This window comes from Erpetoichthys calabaricus, chromosome 7 (genome assembly GCF_900747795.2).
Source record: "Erpetoichthys calabaricus chromosome 7, fErpCal1.3, whole genome shotgun sequence".
Lineage (NCBI taxonomy): Eukaryota > Metazoa > Chordata > Cladistia > Polypteriformes > Polypteridae > Erpetoichthys > Erpetoichthys calabaricus.
Window position 1 is genome coordinate 192,422,375 of NC_041400.2, and position 14,391 is coordinate 192,436,765.

Below are 14,391 nucleotides of genomic sequence, written 5' to 3' on the forward strand. Positions count from 1 at the left end.
ACCTTCCCCATGATTGAACGTGATAACCAATTAAACAACCTTTTTGGTAATCACACCTTCTAAATCTTTGGCTTATTTCATTTTCACAAATGCTCAGCTTTTTTTCAATTTTACCACAATTTTAACACACTCTACTACCACACTTAACACGTTCTGCCTGCAACTTTTTCTATTTTATCTCACCGTAAGATAATTTCTCACATTATTCCTTTTCCAGACGTAGACCTTCGTTAAGTTCATATTTAAGATATTAGTAAATAAAGCCACGATTTTCAAGCATGTGCTCGCCATCTTTACATTCTTCTGACGCATTATAATAACCAGGGTGCCTTATGAGTTCTGTGTATTGCGCCATTACAGCAAGACCAAAGAATCACATGCGGCAAAACCACGACGATTCCATAATTAACACCGTTCGTTGGGGCAACTCTCAGGAATTATGACATCTTAGTTTACCGAAAGTGCTTACTTAAATCTCAACTTTTCCCGATGTTCGTTTGTTTTTAAATTAAAGCACAGATATTAACAATTGTCCTCTCTTAAGTGCTCTTCCCCTTCTTCCGGCAGCGCCACACACAGCGAAGATTGACAAACCCACTACCAATCATTAGTGCCACTAATCTCTCCCCTTTAATTCATTGGTCAAATATAACACACCCTCCCCCTAACCACGCCTCCCCTCATGAATATTTCCGAAGAAATTGATACTTTCAGGTTGTCTTCCCGTCTTCCCTCCGCCCGCGCGCTAAATTTCAAAGATTGACAATCGAGTTACCAATCGTATCGCTCCGTGGTTTTCCGCACCCACGCTTGATTGGCCATTTACGCCAGGACTCGCACGCTACTCGTCTTTTCCTTTCGAACGAGCGGCGGTTTTCAAGTGTTTACCCCGCCTCCTGACTCAGACTGTCCCCTGTTGGCCAGGCCGCTCCACTGCAGCTGTTCGCTTCATTTTGCCGCTCGCGTTTCTAGTATTTTTTTCGACCAAGTGGAGGCGGATGACGAGTCTCAAAGACAGCCTGAGTGTTAGCCCCGAGCCGGGGGTGTGCCTTACGTCTGAGTGATGGGAGGTTGGTTTAAAGTGCATACTTCATAAAGGAGGTGTGTTTTATGAATGGCTTTACGAGGCAAGGCAGCGTCACCTTCAGCCGGCCTCTCTCGCAGATGACTTTGTGCCATATTCGTGTTTTTGGTTAGTCAGAAGAGACTCACGGACATTACGGACACTTTTGGGTTCTCCAGTCCATTTGCCTCTTCTACGCTGTCTCAACCGAGGGCCTGGACATGGCTTGTGTGGAAAATGGATCCGGAGCTGCTGCAGACGAGGTGAGTCCATAAAGCACGATACGCCACACGGTAGCGATTTGGTTTTCTTCCCTTCTCCGGCATCCTCCTTTTTGTACGCGTACGGCACAGGCTGGGATAATGAAGAAGCTCAAGTTGCACGCTTACCTGCGGCTGTCAAGAAAGTACCTGTGGATCAGGAGTGCGACCTTGTGAGGTGCAACTTTGGATCTTTCTGTAGCTAAGCCATAATCCTTTAGTAGTACACCAGTTGGTTGAAAGTACCGTTGACCTGGCGTTTGTGGGCGCCTTGGTGGAACCTACACTGGTCGGGTCGTCAGTTTTTCACATGCAGACCTAGCAGGGTAAAAAAAAAATTAAGATGAGGGGTGAAACGCACGTGAACACGCAGAGTCCTCGCAAAGAGCATCTGAATTGAACCGTGACCAGGACTACCCGTCGTGCTAACAAAGCAAAAAACAAATGGGTATCACAATGGGTTCTTGGCTTTGATGCCTGATCAATGAATGTATTGAAGCGTTCATGTTACCTTTTAATGATGTTCGCTTTTGGTTACATGTGTGGGCGATTAACTTCACCCACTAAGTACCAGGAGTATAAATTTGGTGCCATTTTTGTTTGTTTTTGTTTCATCTGCTAAAGAATGCGGCGTGAGCTGGGTCTTGCAGGTTCCTCAAAGTTCTCAGTGTCCGTTGATCCAAAGTTTTTTTCCATGGTGTGTGTTTTATTATTGCTCATCGCGGGTGGAGGAGAGGAGATTGCAGGGCCTCTCAGGTTGCATGTGATAAAGTGCTCATCAGCAATGCTGGGCTGTATCCTGTGACTATTGAACGCTTCTTGGTCAGGCTGGTTTGATTAGCATTGGCTTGTGCTCTGCACTGCTTAGCATTACAACTGGACACTGGAGCCGCTGCTCATTTATTACTGGATATTGACTCATGCCTGATTGGCACATCGATTACATTTGTCTCTCAAACTATGCAGTGAGAAGTCGAGCAAAAGGAGACCTTTTATTGGCTAACTGAACCGATTCCAGTGTGCAAGCTTTTGAGGGGCCTGAGTTACCTCGAAAGCTTGCATATTGTAATCCGTTCGGTTAGCCAGTATCTCTACCTTTTTATCTAACGTCTGATACTGTCTGTCAATTTTATCTATCAATTGTTTAACTAATTTCACATCTAAATATCAATTATTAGCCATTCCTATTTAGCTGTCTAATTATTATATGGTATATGCTGCATCTGTCTGTCTACATTTAATTTAGGCCCTAGATTTTATTTCACACAAAAACACCAGGAATGTGGCACCTAATGTACATCAACCAATCCATAATTTAACCAATCAACTTTATATATGACTTGTACCTCCTTCAGGAAGTTGCCTCGAAAGCTGACATATTGTGATCGGTTCAGTTAGCCAATAAAAGGTGTCATTTTGCTTGACTTCTCACTGCATCCACAATGGCTAACACGGTATTCTCTCCAACAATCTATGATATAGTGGCGTTCTGATTATCTACAGTATGTTACAGTATCAGGTGTACTGTTTCTATATATACCATTTGAGAAATATGTGTGGGAATATATGATAAAGGCTATCTTGTATATAAATGTCTACACATGGAAGTCTGTCTGTCTGTCAGACCCAGAAGTGAGAGGTGGAGTCTGGGTAAGGGCTGCACTTCCGAGGATACGCAAACGAGGCGAGCACATCGGCAAATGAAACCTCTGAAGAAAGACAAAGTTGCTTAGATAGATAGATAGATAGATACTTTATTAATCCCAAGGGGAAATTCACATGTTTGCATGTTCTCCCCATGTCTGTGTAGGTTTCCTCTGGGCGCTCCGGTTCCTCCCACAGTCCAAAGACATGCAGGTTAGGTGGTTTGGCAATTCTAAATTGGCCCTAGTGTGTGCTTGGTGTGTGGGTGTGTTTGTGTGCGTCCTGCGGTGGGTTGGCACCCTGCCCAGGATTGGTTCCTGCCTTGTGCCCTGTGTTGGCTGGGATTGGCTCCAGCAGACCCCCGTGACCCTGTGTTCGGATTCAGCAGGTTGGAAAATGGATGGATGGATGGATGGAAATTCACATTCACTTAGCCGCTAATACAGAAGTGAGGCAAGCATGTCGGCAAAACGAAACCTCCATAGAAAGTCGCTCGCTTAGCCGCTAACACAGAAGCGAGAGAGATGCCCAGAGTTGTTCCTTTCAATTACCTGACATTTTTTCTAATGATTTCAATACTTTCTAGAACCCCAGGCCTTTTACAGCACGGGCTTACACAGCTACCTTATATATAATTCGCCAGTCTACTCACTCACTCACTAACGTCTGTCCGAAGCCGAATGCGCAGTCGCCTTCTGCGCAGCTGCCTGAAAAACCTTACAAGACCGACATCGCGGCAGGCGGTGGATTTACGGCCGCGAAAATTCAAAGAGAAAGGCGACTTCGATTAAAGCTCTAGAGGCCTGAAAGGCGATTTCGACTACAGCTCGAGGCCTAATTACGCATTCAGTCAATATACCTGTATCAGGTTTGTGGTGCTTATACTTATTACTAAACGAGAATGGTAAACCGGATATGGACGCAGGGACCTGCCCGTGGACGCAAAAGACATAGCGCGCAAGTGCCACACAAAGCCCCCCCCCCCCCCCAGAGTGAAACGGGAGAGACTACGAACCGTCAGAGTAGGAAACAAAGTAGAACGTCATAAAGAGGTTAAAGAACAGGGACAAACACATGGAGAGCAGGTCACAGAACAAAGCCCCCCTGCCCAGAGTACAACGAGAGAGACTATGAACCGTCTGACATGCCGCAAGCAGGATAAAGCAAGGTCAGAAATAAAACACAGAGTAGGAAACAAAGTAAAACTTTATAAAGGGATTAAAGAACGGGGACGAACACATGGAGAGCGGGTTACAGATGATGAAAACTGAAATGCAACAGCTTCAAAAAAACCTACACACGAAACACATGCACACCGAGATACAGAATATAAAGGCAGAAACAACGACAGTTAAATGTCCACACCACACAGCGGAGGCGGACCCAGAAGGTGCAGGCGCCTACATCGTGCGTCGGAAGGCGCGGTAAAGTACAAAAGGCAAAGGCGCCTACACAGCATGGTAAAAACCGACATAATACGGAAGGCACAGGCATCGCCGCCATATTGTGAGTGGCACTAATGCGTGGTGAAGGCACAGGAGGAGACATAGTAAAACAAGAGGAGTCAACGCCCCACCCCAGAGTGAAACAGGACACACTACGGAGTCCACAAAGGTTCATACATCAAACCCGAGATGGTACAGACACGCGTCTGAAACCGCGGAAGCAAAACTGTCTCGGCTCCAAAACCAAACAGCTCAACAACTAACACAGCTTCGACACCGAGCCCGCGTGGACAGATCTAATGAACGTGGACGCCTACAACGCGCGTCTCAAACTGCGTAGGCAAAGCAGGCACGGATTCAACACGACACAGCTCGAGTGACCGAGATACAAACACGTGCCTGCCTGGATATAATTAATGAACGCAGACGCCTACAACGTGCGTCTGAAATGCCGCAGACCAGGCAGGCACTGCTCCAAAAAGAAAGAGCTCGACTAAACGAGATACGAAGTGAAACGGGAAACACTACGGAGTCCGCAGTGCTCCACAATGCACCGCATAATAGTTCGGAAAGAGCTTCGTAGTAACAGTGGGGAGACCCAGAGTGACACGGGCGAACACTCCGTATTAAACATACGTCATCCTCACACATCCAAACTATACAGCATAGGTGAATCACATTACAGTGATGCATTATTAACAGTACGATAAACATCACAGTATCGCAAACAAATGAAAATTATTACTCGAAAAAGGGAAAATATATTCACCACGGACCAGGTGTCATTGAAACAAAAGCAGAATAAAGCGAGATCAGAAATGAAAGACAGAGTAGAAAGCAAAGTAAAACGTCATAAACAGGTTAAACGAGGGGGCCAAACACATGGACAGCAGGTTACAGATAATGAAGACCGGAATTCAAAAGCTTCAAAAACAAAAGCTCGACTGACCGAGATACAAACTGAAACGGGAAACACTACGGGGTGCGCAGTAGTCCACAATGCACCGCATAATAGTACAGACGGAGCTCCGTATTAACAGTGGGGGGCCCCAGAGTGACACGGGCGAACGCTCCGTATTAAACGTGCGTCATCTTCACACGTGGCTGCCCGGCGGGCGCGGGTTCAAAACGGCGGGGGTAGGCGAGCGAAGCGAGCAGGGGGCGCAGCCCACTTGTACTTATTACTATTCCACTCGTGCCCGTTTCATCTTACGTTGTCGAAACGGGTTCTTTGTCTAGTATATAATAAACAGATATGTGTGTTTCTTATATACGGTCTTTCCCATCTCCCTATCTTCCTGTTTCCTTTTACATTAGGTCCTAGTTCACGTTCCTAGTAGACAGCTGCCAGGGTGGTACCAATGTGATACTGTACATTGTGGGAAACAGACAGGCAGACACCGATGGTTTCAAACCACACATAAATTTATTCATATTTACAATGTCCAAAGCACACAACCCAGTGCCCCAGCACCAAGCACCCTCCGTCCAGGCCACTGTCACAATGCCTCTCCTCCGAGCTACGTCCACTTCCAGCTGACGAATGGAGGGAGGCGGCCCCTTTTATGTTTACCCGGACGTGCTCCAGGAGCCTCCCGATCAACATCCGCCGGCTGGTGGAAGTGCCGGCTGAATACCCGGAAGCACTCCGGGTGTCCCTGGTAATCCTGACGGCCAGAGCTGTTCCGGCATTGGGGCGCCCCCTGGCGGTGACCACGGGCCCCTATAGGGTTGAGCTTCCATGCTCTGTTCCCGTGGTCCCCATACCAACCAGGACGGCATCCCTCTCGTGGTCTGGAGGAGGCGTAGTCCCTCTTCCGGTACTTCTAGGCGTCCCGGCTGGGTACCGCTCCTGGCTGCTCGCCACAACTTCAATTAAATAACAAATTAATTAGTTAGTCAATCCATTTGTATAAATTACTTTACAGAGTGCTGTACAGCATCACAAGATGACCTATAAAGTAAACAAGAGCACTATCTGTCTGTTGTATATACTCCTTTCACATCTACGACCATAAGCTATATAACGCCTTTCAGATCAGTCACTGTCTGTTATATAGTTCCTTTCATATCGATTATCTTTTACCAAGTGCTGTATACTTTATCTTGGATTAGAGGTACTTTGTTAATCCAATGGGGAAATTCAGATGTATACAGCAGCAGAAAGATAAAACTCACAGGACAAATAATACAGCCAATCAAACCAATCAATCAACAAAGAGTACATCAATACTATTAGTATTAATAGGAGAAGGTGGGAGCGGAGGATGCCATCATCTACATGCTACACCGATCCCTCTCCCACTTAGACAGAGGCAGTGGTGCTGTAAGAATTATGTTTCTAGACTTCTCTAGCGCCTTCAACACAATCCAACCTCTGCTCCTTAAGGACAAGCTGACAGAGATGGGAGTAGATTCATACCTGGTGGCATGGATCGTGGACTATCTTACAGACAGACCTCAGTATGTGCGTCTCAAGAACTGCAGGTCTGACATTGTGGTCAGCAACACAGGAGCGCTGCAGGGGACTGTACTTTCTCCGGTCCTGTTCAGCCTATATACATCAGACTTCCAATATAACTCGGAGTCCTGCCACGTGCAAAAGTTTGCTGATGACACTGCTATCGTGGGCTGCATCAGGAGTGGGCAGGAGGAGGAGTATAGGGACCTAATCAAGAACTTTGTTAAATGGTGCGACTCAAACCACCTACACCTGAACACCAGCAAAACCAAGGAGCTGGTGGTGGATTTTAAGAGGACCAGACCCCTCATGGACCCCGTGATCATCAGAGGTGACTGTGTGCAGAGGGTGCAGACCTATAAATACCTGGGAGTGCAGCTGGATGATAAATTAGACTGGACTGCCAATATTGATACTCTGTGCAAGAAAGGACAGAGCCGACTATACTTCCTTAGAAGGCTGGCGTCCTTCAACATCTGCAATAAGATGCTGCAGATGTTCTATCAGACGGTTGTGGCGAGTGCCCTCTTCTATGCGGTGGTGTGCTGGGGAAGCAGCATAAAGAAGAGGGACGCCTCACGCCTGGACAAACTGGTGAGGAATGCAGGCTCTATTGTTGGCATGGAGTTGGACATCTGTGGTAGAGAGACGGGCGCTCAGCAGACTCCTGTCAATTATGGAGAATCCACTGCATCTAGTAAACAGTGTCATCTCCAGACAGAGGAGCAGCTTCAGCAACAGACTGCTGTCACCGTCCTGCTCCACTTACAGACTGAGGAGATCGTTCGGGGGTAAACGTTAACATTTAACATTATACAAAGTTATTGTCTGTTTTTTACCTGCATTATTATCACTCTTTTTAATTTAATATTGTTTATTGTATCAGTATGCTGCTGCTGGAGAATGTGAATTTCCCATTGGGATTAATAAAGTATCTATCTATCAGGTAGAAGCATAGACTTCCCTGTGGGTAGAAGACTTTCAGGCAATGGGTCATTCAGCAGAAGTGTGTCAGGAAATTCAACGGGGGCTCCTTAATATCAACAGCAATTTGCCTGTATATCGCCTCACAGGGACTGGGATTGCCAAGTCAGAAGATTTTTCTTTTTAGATTTTCTGTGTTTTTAGTCACACTATGGTCTGAACACACACCAGAATATGTGTACATATACATTAAAAGAAATAGAAAAAGAAAAGACCCCCCCCTTCGAAATATTCCCATTTTTTTGGTTTACATCCTTAAATGAAATCACAAACCAATATTTCTTCCCAGCTTTACTTACTCAATGCAGCCTGTAACATCCAAATGAAAGATTTCACAGCTACAGTTCAGAAGAATTTTAAAAAATCAAAAACAAGACCCACTGATATTAATAAAGGATCACCCCCCCATGTCAATGTCATTTTGTTGACCCACCTTTTGCTTTAATGACAGCCTTAAGTCTGTTGAGATTCTTCTCTATCAGCTTTGCACACCTCGATTGAGTGATATTTGCCCCCCACTCTTCTTTACAGTTTAACTGTTCAAGTTCGGTCACATTGGATGGTGAGTGTTGGTGGTCTGCTATCTTCAGATCTTTCCACAGATCTTCAGTGAGATTTAGGTCTGGGCTCTGACTGGCCCTGCAGTGGGTTGGCACCCTGCCCAGGATTGTTTCCTGCCTTGCGCCCTGTGTTGGCTGGGATTGGCTCCAGCAGACCCCCGTGACCCTGTGTTCGGATTCAGCGGGTTGGGAAATGGATGGATGGATGTTTATATATTGCTGCAGTGGGTTGGCACCCTGCCCGGGATTGGTTCCTGCCTTGTGCCCTGTGTTGGCTGGGATTGGCTCCAGCAGACCCCCGTGACCCTGTGTTTGGATTCAGCGGGTTAGAAAATGGATGGATGGATGGGTTTTATTGTTCATCGCTTTGTGACTTTTGTCAGTGAATGAGGTTGGGGCAGGGAGCATGCGCTGATTACAGTGTGTTGCTGCACTGACCACACCGCAGACCACCCAGATCGAGATCCAAGTGCATCTGTGCAACGGGTGACACCTCAGCACCACACTGAACAGTGCGAGTTTTTTTTTTTTTTTTTTACACAGTGGGTGGAGTGCCAATCCTGCCAGCCACCTCCGAGGACCTGCTTGCAGGGCTGGGTGCAGATTAACGTCATAACCTGCCCTGCCTTTGCACCGTCCTGGGTAAGGGCCTTGCTCAGGTGTCCAATGGAGTAGAGTCACCTAGACTTGATATTAAATTAATATAGGGGGGGGGGGGGGGGGGGGGGGGGAAGACACCCAAAAATAATGATTTTTTTTTTTTAATCGTATATTTCGCAGAACATTTCCAAAATTTTTCTGCCATTTATGGGATTTGCACCGGCAACCTTCCAATTGCTGGCACAGATCCCTAGTCTCAAAGCCACCACTCTTCCCATTATGACACTTTATAAATACATTTTTACTTTACTTTTTTTGTGATGCCAATTGAAAGGTCCCTTTCTCACTGTTGCTTACTATCTTTGAATGGTACGGTCTTTGAAATATTTGTATATACAGTAGAACCTCTGGTCACAAACGTTTCCGAACACGTGCAAATCGGGTTACGATCAAAAAGTTTGCTGAAATTTCGCATCTGTTCACGACCACGTGCTCTGGTGGGGAACAAAAACACTGGCGGCCAGTTTCCCTTCCGGTGCATACGCGCCAACCATTTCCCATTCTCCGTGGTCCTGGATCACAAGGAGGAGCTGACGACGAAGGAACTCTCTGAACTCCAGCAGGAGCAGCAAAAGAAGTGATGCAGTAAAAACCATCATGGAAAAATGGAACGAGTGCCAGGATGTTTTCGAGAAGAACCACCCTGACAAAGTGGTCGCGAACAGAGTGACAAACATGATGAACGAGCATGTCGTCTCGCATTTCCGAAAAGTTTTAATGCGCAGGAAAAGGCAAGTCACATTAGACCGTTATTTCGAGAAGTCTGATCCAGCAGCTAAATGGCTAAAAACACTAGAAACCCCTGAAATAGGAAGAAATCACAAGAGAGAAAACACCTGAAGGAGGACGTCCCTCCGTCGCAGAACCGGACTCTCCCTCAAAACTGTAACCTCCTCTCCACCCAGCATCCTCCTCACTTCCTTCACGCCAGAACTGGACTCATGCAGGGTTAGTTTTCTTGGTTGTTTAGGGTTAGTTTTTGTATAAATTACGGATTTTTCAAACTTTAATTTTTTTTCCCTGTGCTTAAGACTTATAGAAGTGTTTACAGCGAGCGGTCCGTAAGGGTCTAGCGTGAACTTGGTCTAGCACTTACTCGTGCAATGTTAGTTTTAGATAGATAGATAGATAGATAGATACCTTATTAATCTCAAGGGGAAATTCACATACTCCAGCAGCACCTTACTGATACAAAAAACAATATTAAATTAAAGATTGATAATAATGCAGGTAAAAACAAACAATAACTTTATATAATGTTAACGTTTACCCCCCCCAGGTGGAATTGAAGAGTCACATAGTTTGGTGGAGGAACGATCTTCTCAGTCTGTCAGTGGAGCAGGACGGTGACAGCAGTCTGTCGCTGAAGCTGCTCTTCTGTCTGGAGATGATCCTGTTCAGTGGATGCAGTGGATTCTCCATGATTGATAGGAGTCTGCTCAGCGCCCGTCGCTCTGCCACGGATGTCAAACTGTCTAGCTCCATGCCAACAATGGAGCCTACCTTCCTCACCAGTTTGTCCAGGCGGGAGGCGTCTTTCTTCTTAATGCTGCCTCCCCAGCACACCACTGCGTAGAAGAAGGCGCTCGCCACAACCGTGTGATAGAACATCTGCAGCATCTTATTGTAGATGTTGAAGGACGCCAGCCTTCTAAGGAAGTATAGTCGGCTCTGTCCTTTCTTACACAGAGCATCAGTATTGGCAGTCCAGTCCAGTTTATCATCCAGCTGCACTCCCAGGTATTTATAGGTCTGCACCCTCTGCACACAGTCACCTCTGATGATCACGGGGTCTATGAGGGGTCTGGGCCTCCTAAAATCCACCACCAGCTCCTTGATTTTGCTGGTGTTCAGGTGTAGGTGGTTTGAGTCGCACCATTTAACAAAGTCCTTGATGAGGTCCCTATACTCCTCCTCCTGCCCACTCCTGATGCAGCCCACAATAGCAGTGTCGTCAGCGAACTTTTACACGTGGCAGGACTCCGAGTTATATTGAAAGTCTGATGTATATAGGCTGAACAGGACCAGAGAAAGTACAGTCCCCTGTGGCGCTCCTGTGCTGCTGACCACAATGTCAGACCTGCAGTTCCCAAGACGCACATACTGAGGTCTGTCTTTTTTGTTTTCTCTGTTATTAAAGGTTTTCTCAGTGTTATTCAATGTTTTTACATTTAGTTTACTATTACACTGTGCATTCTATGGTGTAATTAACTATTTTTCTGCTTAAAAATCTTAAAATATTTACATACAGTTCGTACAGTCTGGAACGGATTAATCAAATTTACATACAATCTTATGGGGAAATTATGGGGGCGGAGTGGTGGCTCTGAGGCTAAGGATCTGCGCTAACATGCCGGTTCGAATCCCCATCACTGCCAAAAGAGATGCTACTCTGCTGGGCCCTTAAGAGAGGCCCTTAACCTTCAATTGCTCCTGGGGAGCTGTACAATGGCTGACCCCAAGGGGCATGTGAAAAGGTGCATTTCACTGCGTGTTGTCCAGTATAACACTGTATCCATCCATCCATTTTCCAACCCGCTGAATCTGAACACAGGGTCACGGGGGTCTGCTGGAGCCAATCCCAGCCAACACAGGGCACAAGGCAGGAACCAATCCTGGGCAGGGTGCCAACCCACCGCAGGACACACACAAACACACCCACACACCAAGCACACAGTAGGGACAATTTAGAATTGCCAATCCACCTAACCTGCATGTCTTTGGACTGTGGGAGGAAACCGGAGCGCCTGAGGAAACCCATGCAGACACGGGGAGAACATGCAAACTCCACGCAGGGAGGACCCGGGAAGCGAACCCAGGTCCCCAGATCTCCCAACTGTGAGGCAGCAGCGCTACCCACTGCGCCACCGTGCCGCCATAACACTGTATGTGACAAATAAATAAAGAATTAAAGAAGAATTACTTAAATTACATTTGGGTCTCGACCAAATCGGGTCGCTTCCAGAGTTTTGGAATGAATTATGGTTGTGACCAGAGGTACCATTGTATTATTAAAATTCTGTCTGAGCCTTCATCAAGACTGACCAGTATAGCCTCTGGGATTGACATGGGTACAAGACGTGGAAAGTCAAGTAGGTTTCTTTTAACAAAATTTCTATTTGGCTATCCATCCATCCATCCATCCATTTTCCAACCCGCTGAATCCGAACACAGGGTCACGGGGTTCTGCTGGAGCCAATCCCTACACAGGACGGACGCAAGGCAGGAACTAATCCCAGGCAGGGCGCCAACCCACCGCAGTCTAATTGGCTAATAAGTAAAAAAAAAAAAAAAAAATGTGTAGTAGGAAAGTTTAATTTGGAGTGTAATTGTTCATAAGATGCAAATATGTTGTCTACATGAAGATCTACAGTGTCCTCCATGATGTTTGGGACAAAGACACATTTTTGACTTGATTTTTCCCCCTCTGCTCCACCGATTTGTAAAATTTCAAATTAAACAGTTCACCCGTGATTCAAATGCACATTGCAGACTTCATTTGAGGGGATTTGCACACATTTCAGTCACACCCAACACTTTTCTTTTTCTACACGGGCCCCCTACATTTCATGGTACCATAATGTTTGCAGCGACACGGATCAGTGACTGAAGACTCGTTGACTTCCCATAAAGCAGTACTGAAAGAGCCAGGTCAGAAAAATCAATGTGCACGTTTAGCGTTGTTTCCTGTGTTAGCTTAAAACTGGATGTTGATACCCAAGTCTGCCATCTGTCTGTGTATGACGGGCATCATGCACTGATGATGTGTTTTTCTTTTTTCAGTTTCTTTAGATATGAACGCTGATTCATGATGTGTTTGTTACGTGGGCTTTCACCTTTACAACTTATTCAAAATTAGATGCTCAGAAGATAACCGTTGAATCATTTTTAGCATTATACGTTGGGAAGAGGCAGAGAATGATGCCTCCCTGGATACACTACTTGAGTTGTCCTCCTTGATGCAGGTGACTCCCCATTTGTGAGTGTGTGTGTGTGTGTGTGTGGGCTGTTATCTGTTTAGAACATTCCAAAGATGTGGTGGGACAGTGAGGATGGTGCTATTGCCTGCTTTATCCACAATGCTTTGCTCCAATCCTACCCAGGACGGAACCTGTGTGTATTATGTATTCTCCCTATGCTTGTTGGGAATATGAGGGTTTCCCATCACATCCCAAAGATCTGCAGGTTAAATTACTAGGCAGCTCTAGGCCGGCCGGGTGTGAAGAGGTCATAGTTCAAATCCCGGCCTGGAGCACTGTCTGTCTGCTTAGAGTGCATTATGCATGTTATCTCAGTATTTGCATGGCTGTTTCCTGCACAACAAGTAGACGTACACTTGAGTTTAAGTTGACGCCTCTGTATTTGGTTCAAGTCAGTTGCTCTAAATTGGGTCTGCAAAGATGGTCCAGGAGAGCCATAGTGGCCGCAGGTTTTTTTTGTTCCAACTCAGTTTCTTATTGTTGAAGCACTTACTGCTCAGGCTGTTTTTATTTATGCTTCATTTTAGTTGTATTGCTTAGTAAGATTTTGCTGAGGATCAAAGGATAAGTTTGATATTTTTCAAACCAATGTTATTTCTTCATAAACGTGGTATGTATGCATTTGCCATGTGAAGTTGTGCTCTAAAATGAATTGTTTTCTATAACTTAAAAAAAAAAAAAAAAAATCTTGACTAAAAGGACATGGGGCACCACCGGAAAATAAAAGCCTAAAAAGTTGCCAAAGTTTTGATACAAGAAAACATGTCTTCCATGTTTCCAAAAGGCACCTAGAAATAATCATTTTATTGCATATTCCTGGTACTATTTTTCTTGAGGTAAGGATATGTTTTCTATTCACTTGTGTGAGTTCCCACATAAATGCAGAAGTAAATCAAAACGAAACCAACCACATGGCACAAAATGTTTACTGTGAAATAGTCTTTCAAAAAGAAATCACACCCTGAGGGCAGGCCTGTGGAGTTGGTACACAAATCTTCAACTCTGACTTTTCAATTTATGATACCTCTGAACCCGACTTCCCAACTTATGATACCTCCGACTCGAACTCTTGAATTTATAGTACCCCTGACTGATTTATAATACCTACGACTCTTGAATTTTTCAATTTATGGTACCTATGACTCCTCTATTTATAGTACCACCAACTCTGACTTTGAAATTTATGGTACCTCCGACTCGAACTCTCGAATTTATAGTACCTCTGACTGATTTATAATACCTATGACTCTTGACTTCCCAACTTATGGTACCTCCGACTCGAACTCTCAAATTTATAGTACCTCTGACTGATTTATAATACCTGTGACTCTTGA

The 14,391-nt window shown here is 45.4% G+C and overlaps 1 protein-coding gene across 1 annotated transcript in view; it reads left to right on the forward strand.

Annotated features, from left to right (window-relative positions):
• The first annotated feature begins 903 nt into the window (after positions 1-903).
• Positions 904-14,391, forward strand: part of LOC114654978 (tetratricopeptide repeat protein 39B) — a 204,090-nt gene continuing 190,602 nt past the window's right edge. Inside the window, 1 exon segment of the mRNA XM_051929950.1 lies at positions 904-1,326. Coding sequence (XP_051785910.1) covers positions 1,285-1,326 — 42 coding nt within the window. The 5' untranslated portion in view covers positions 904-1,284.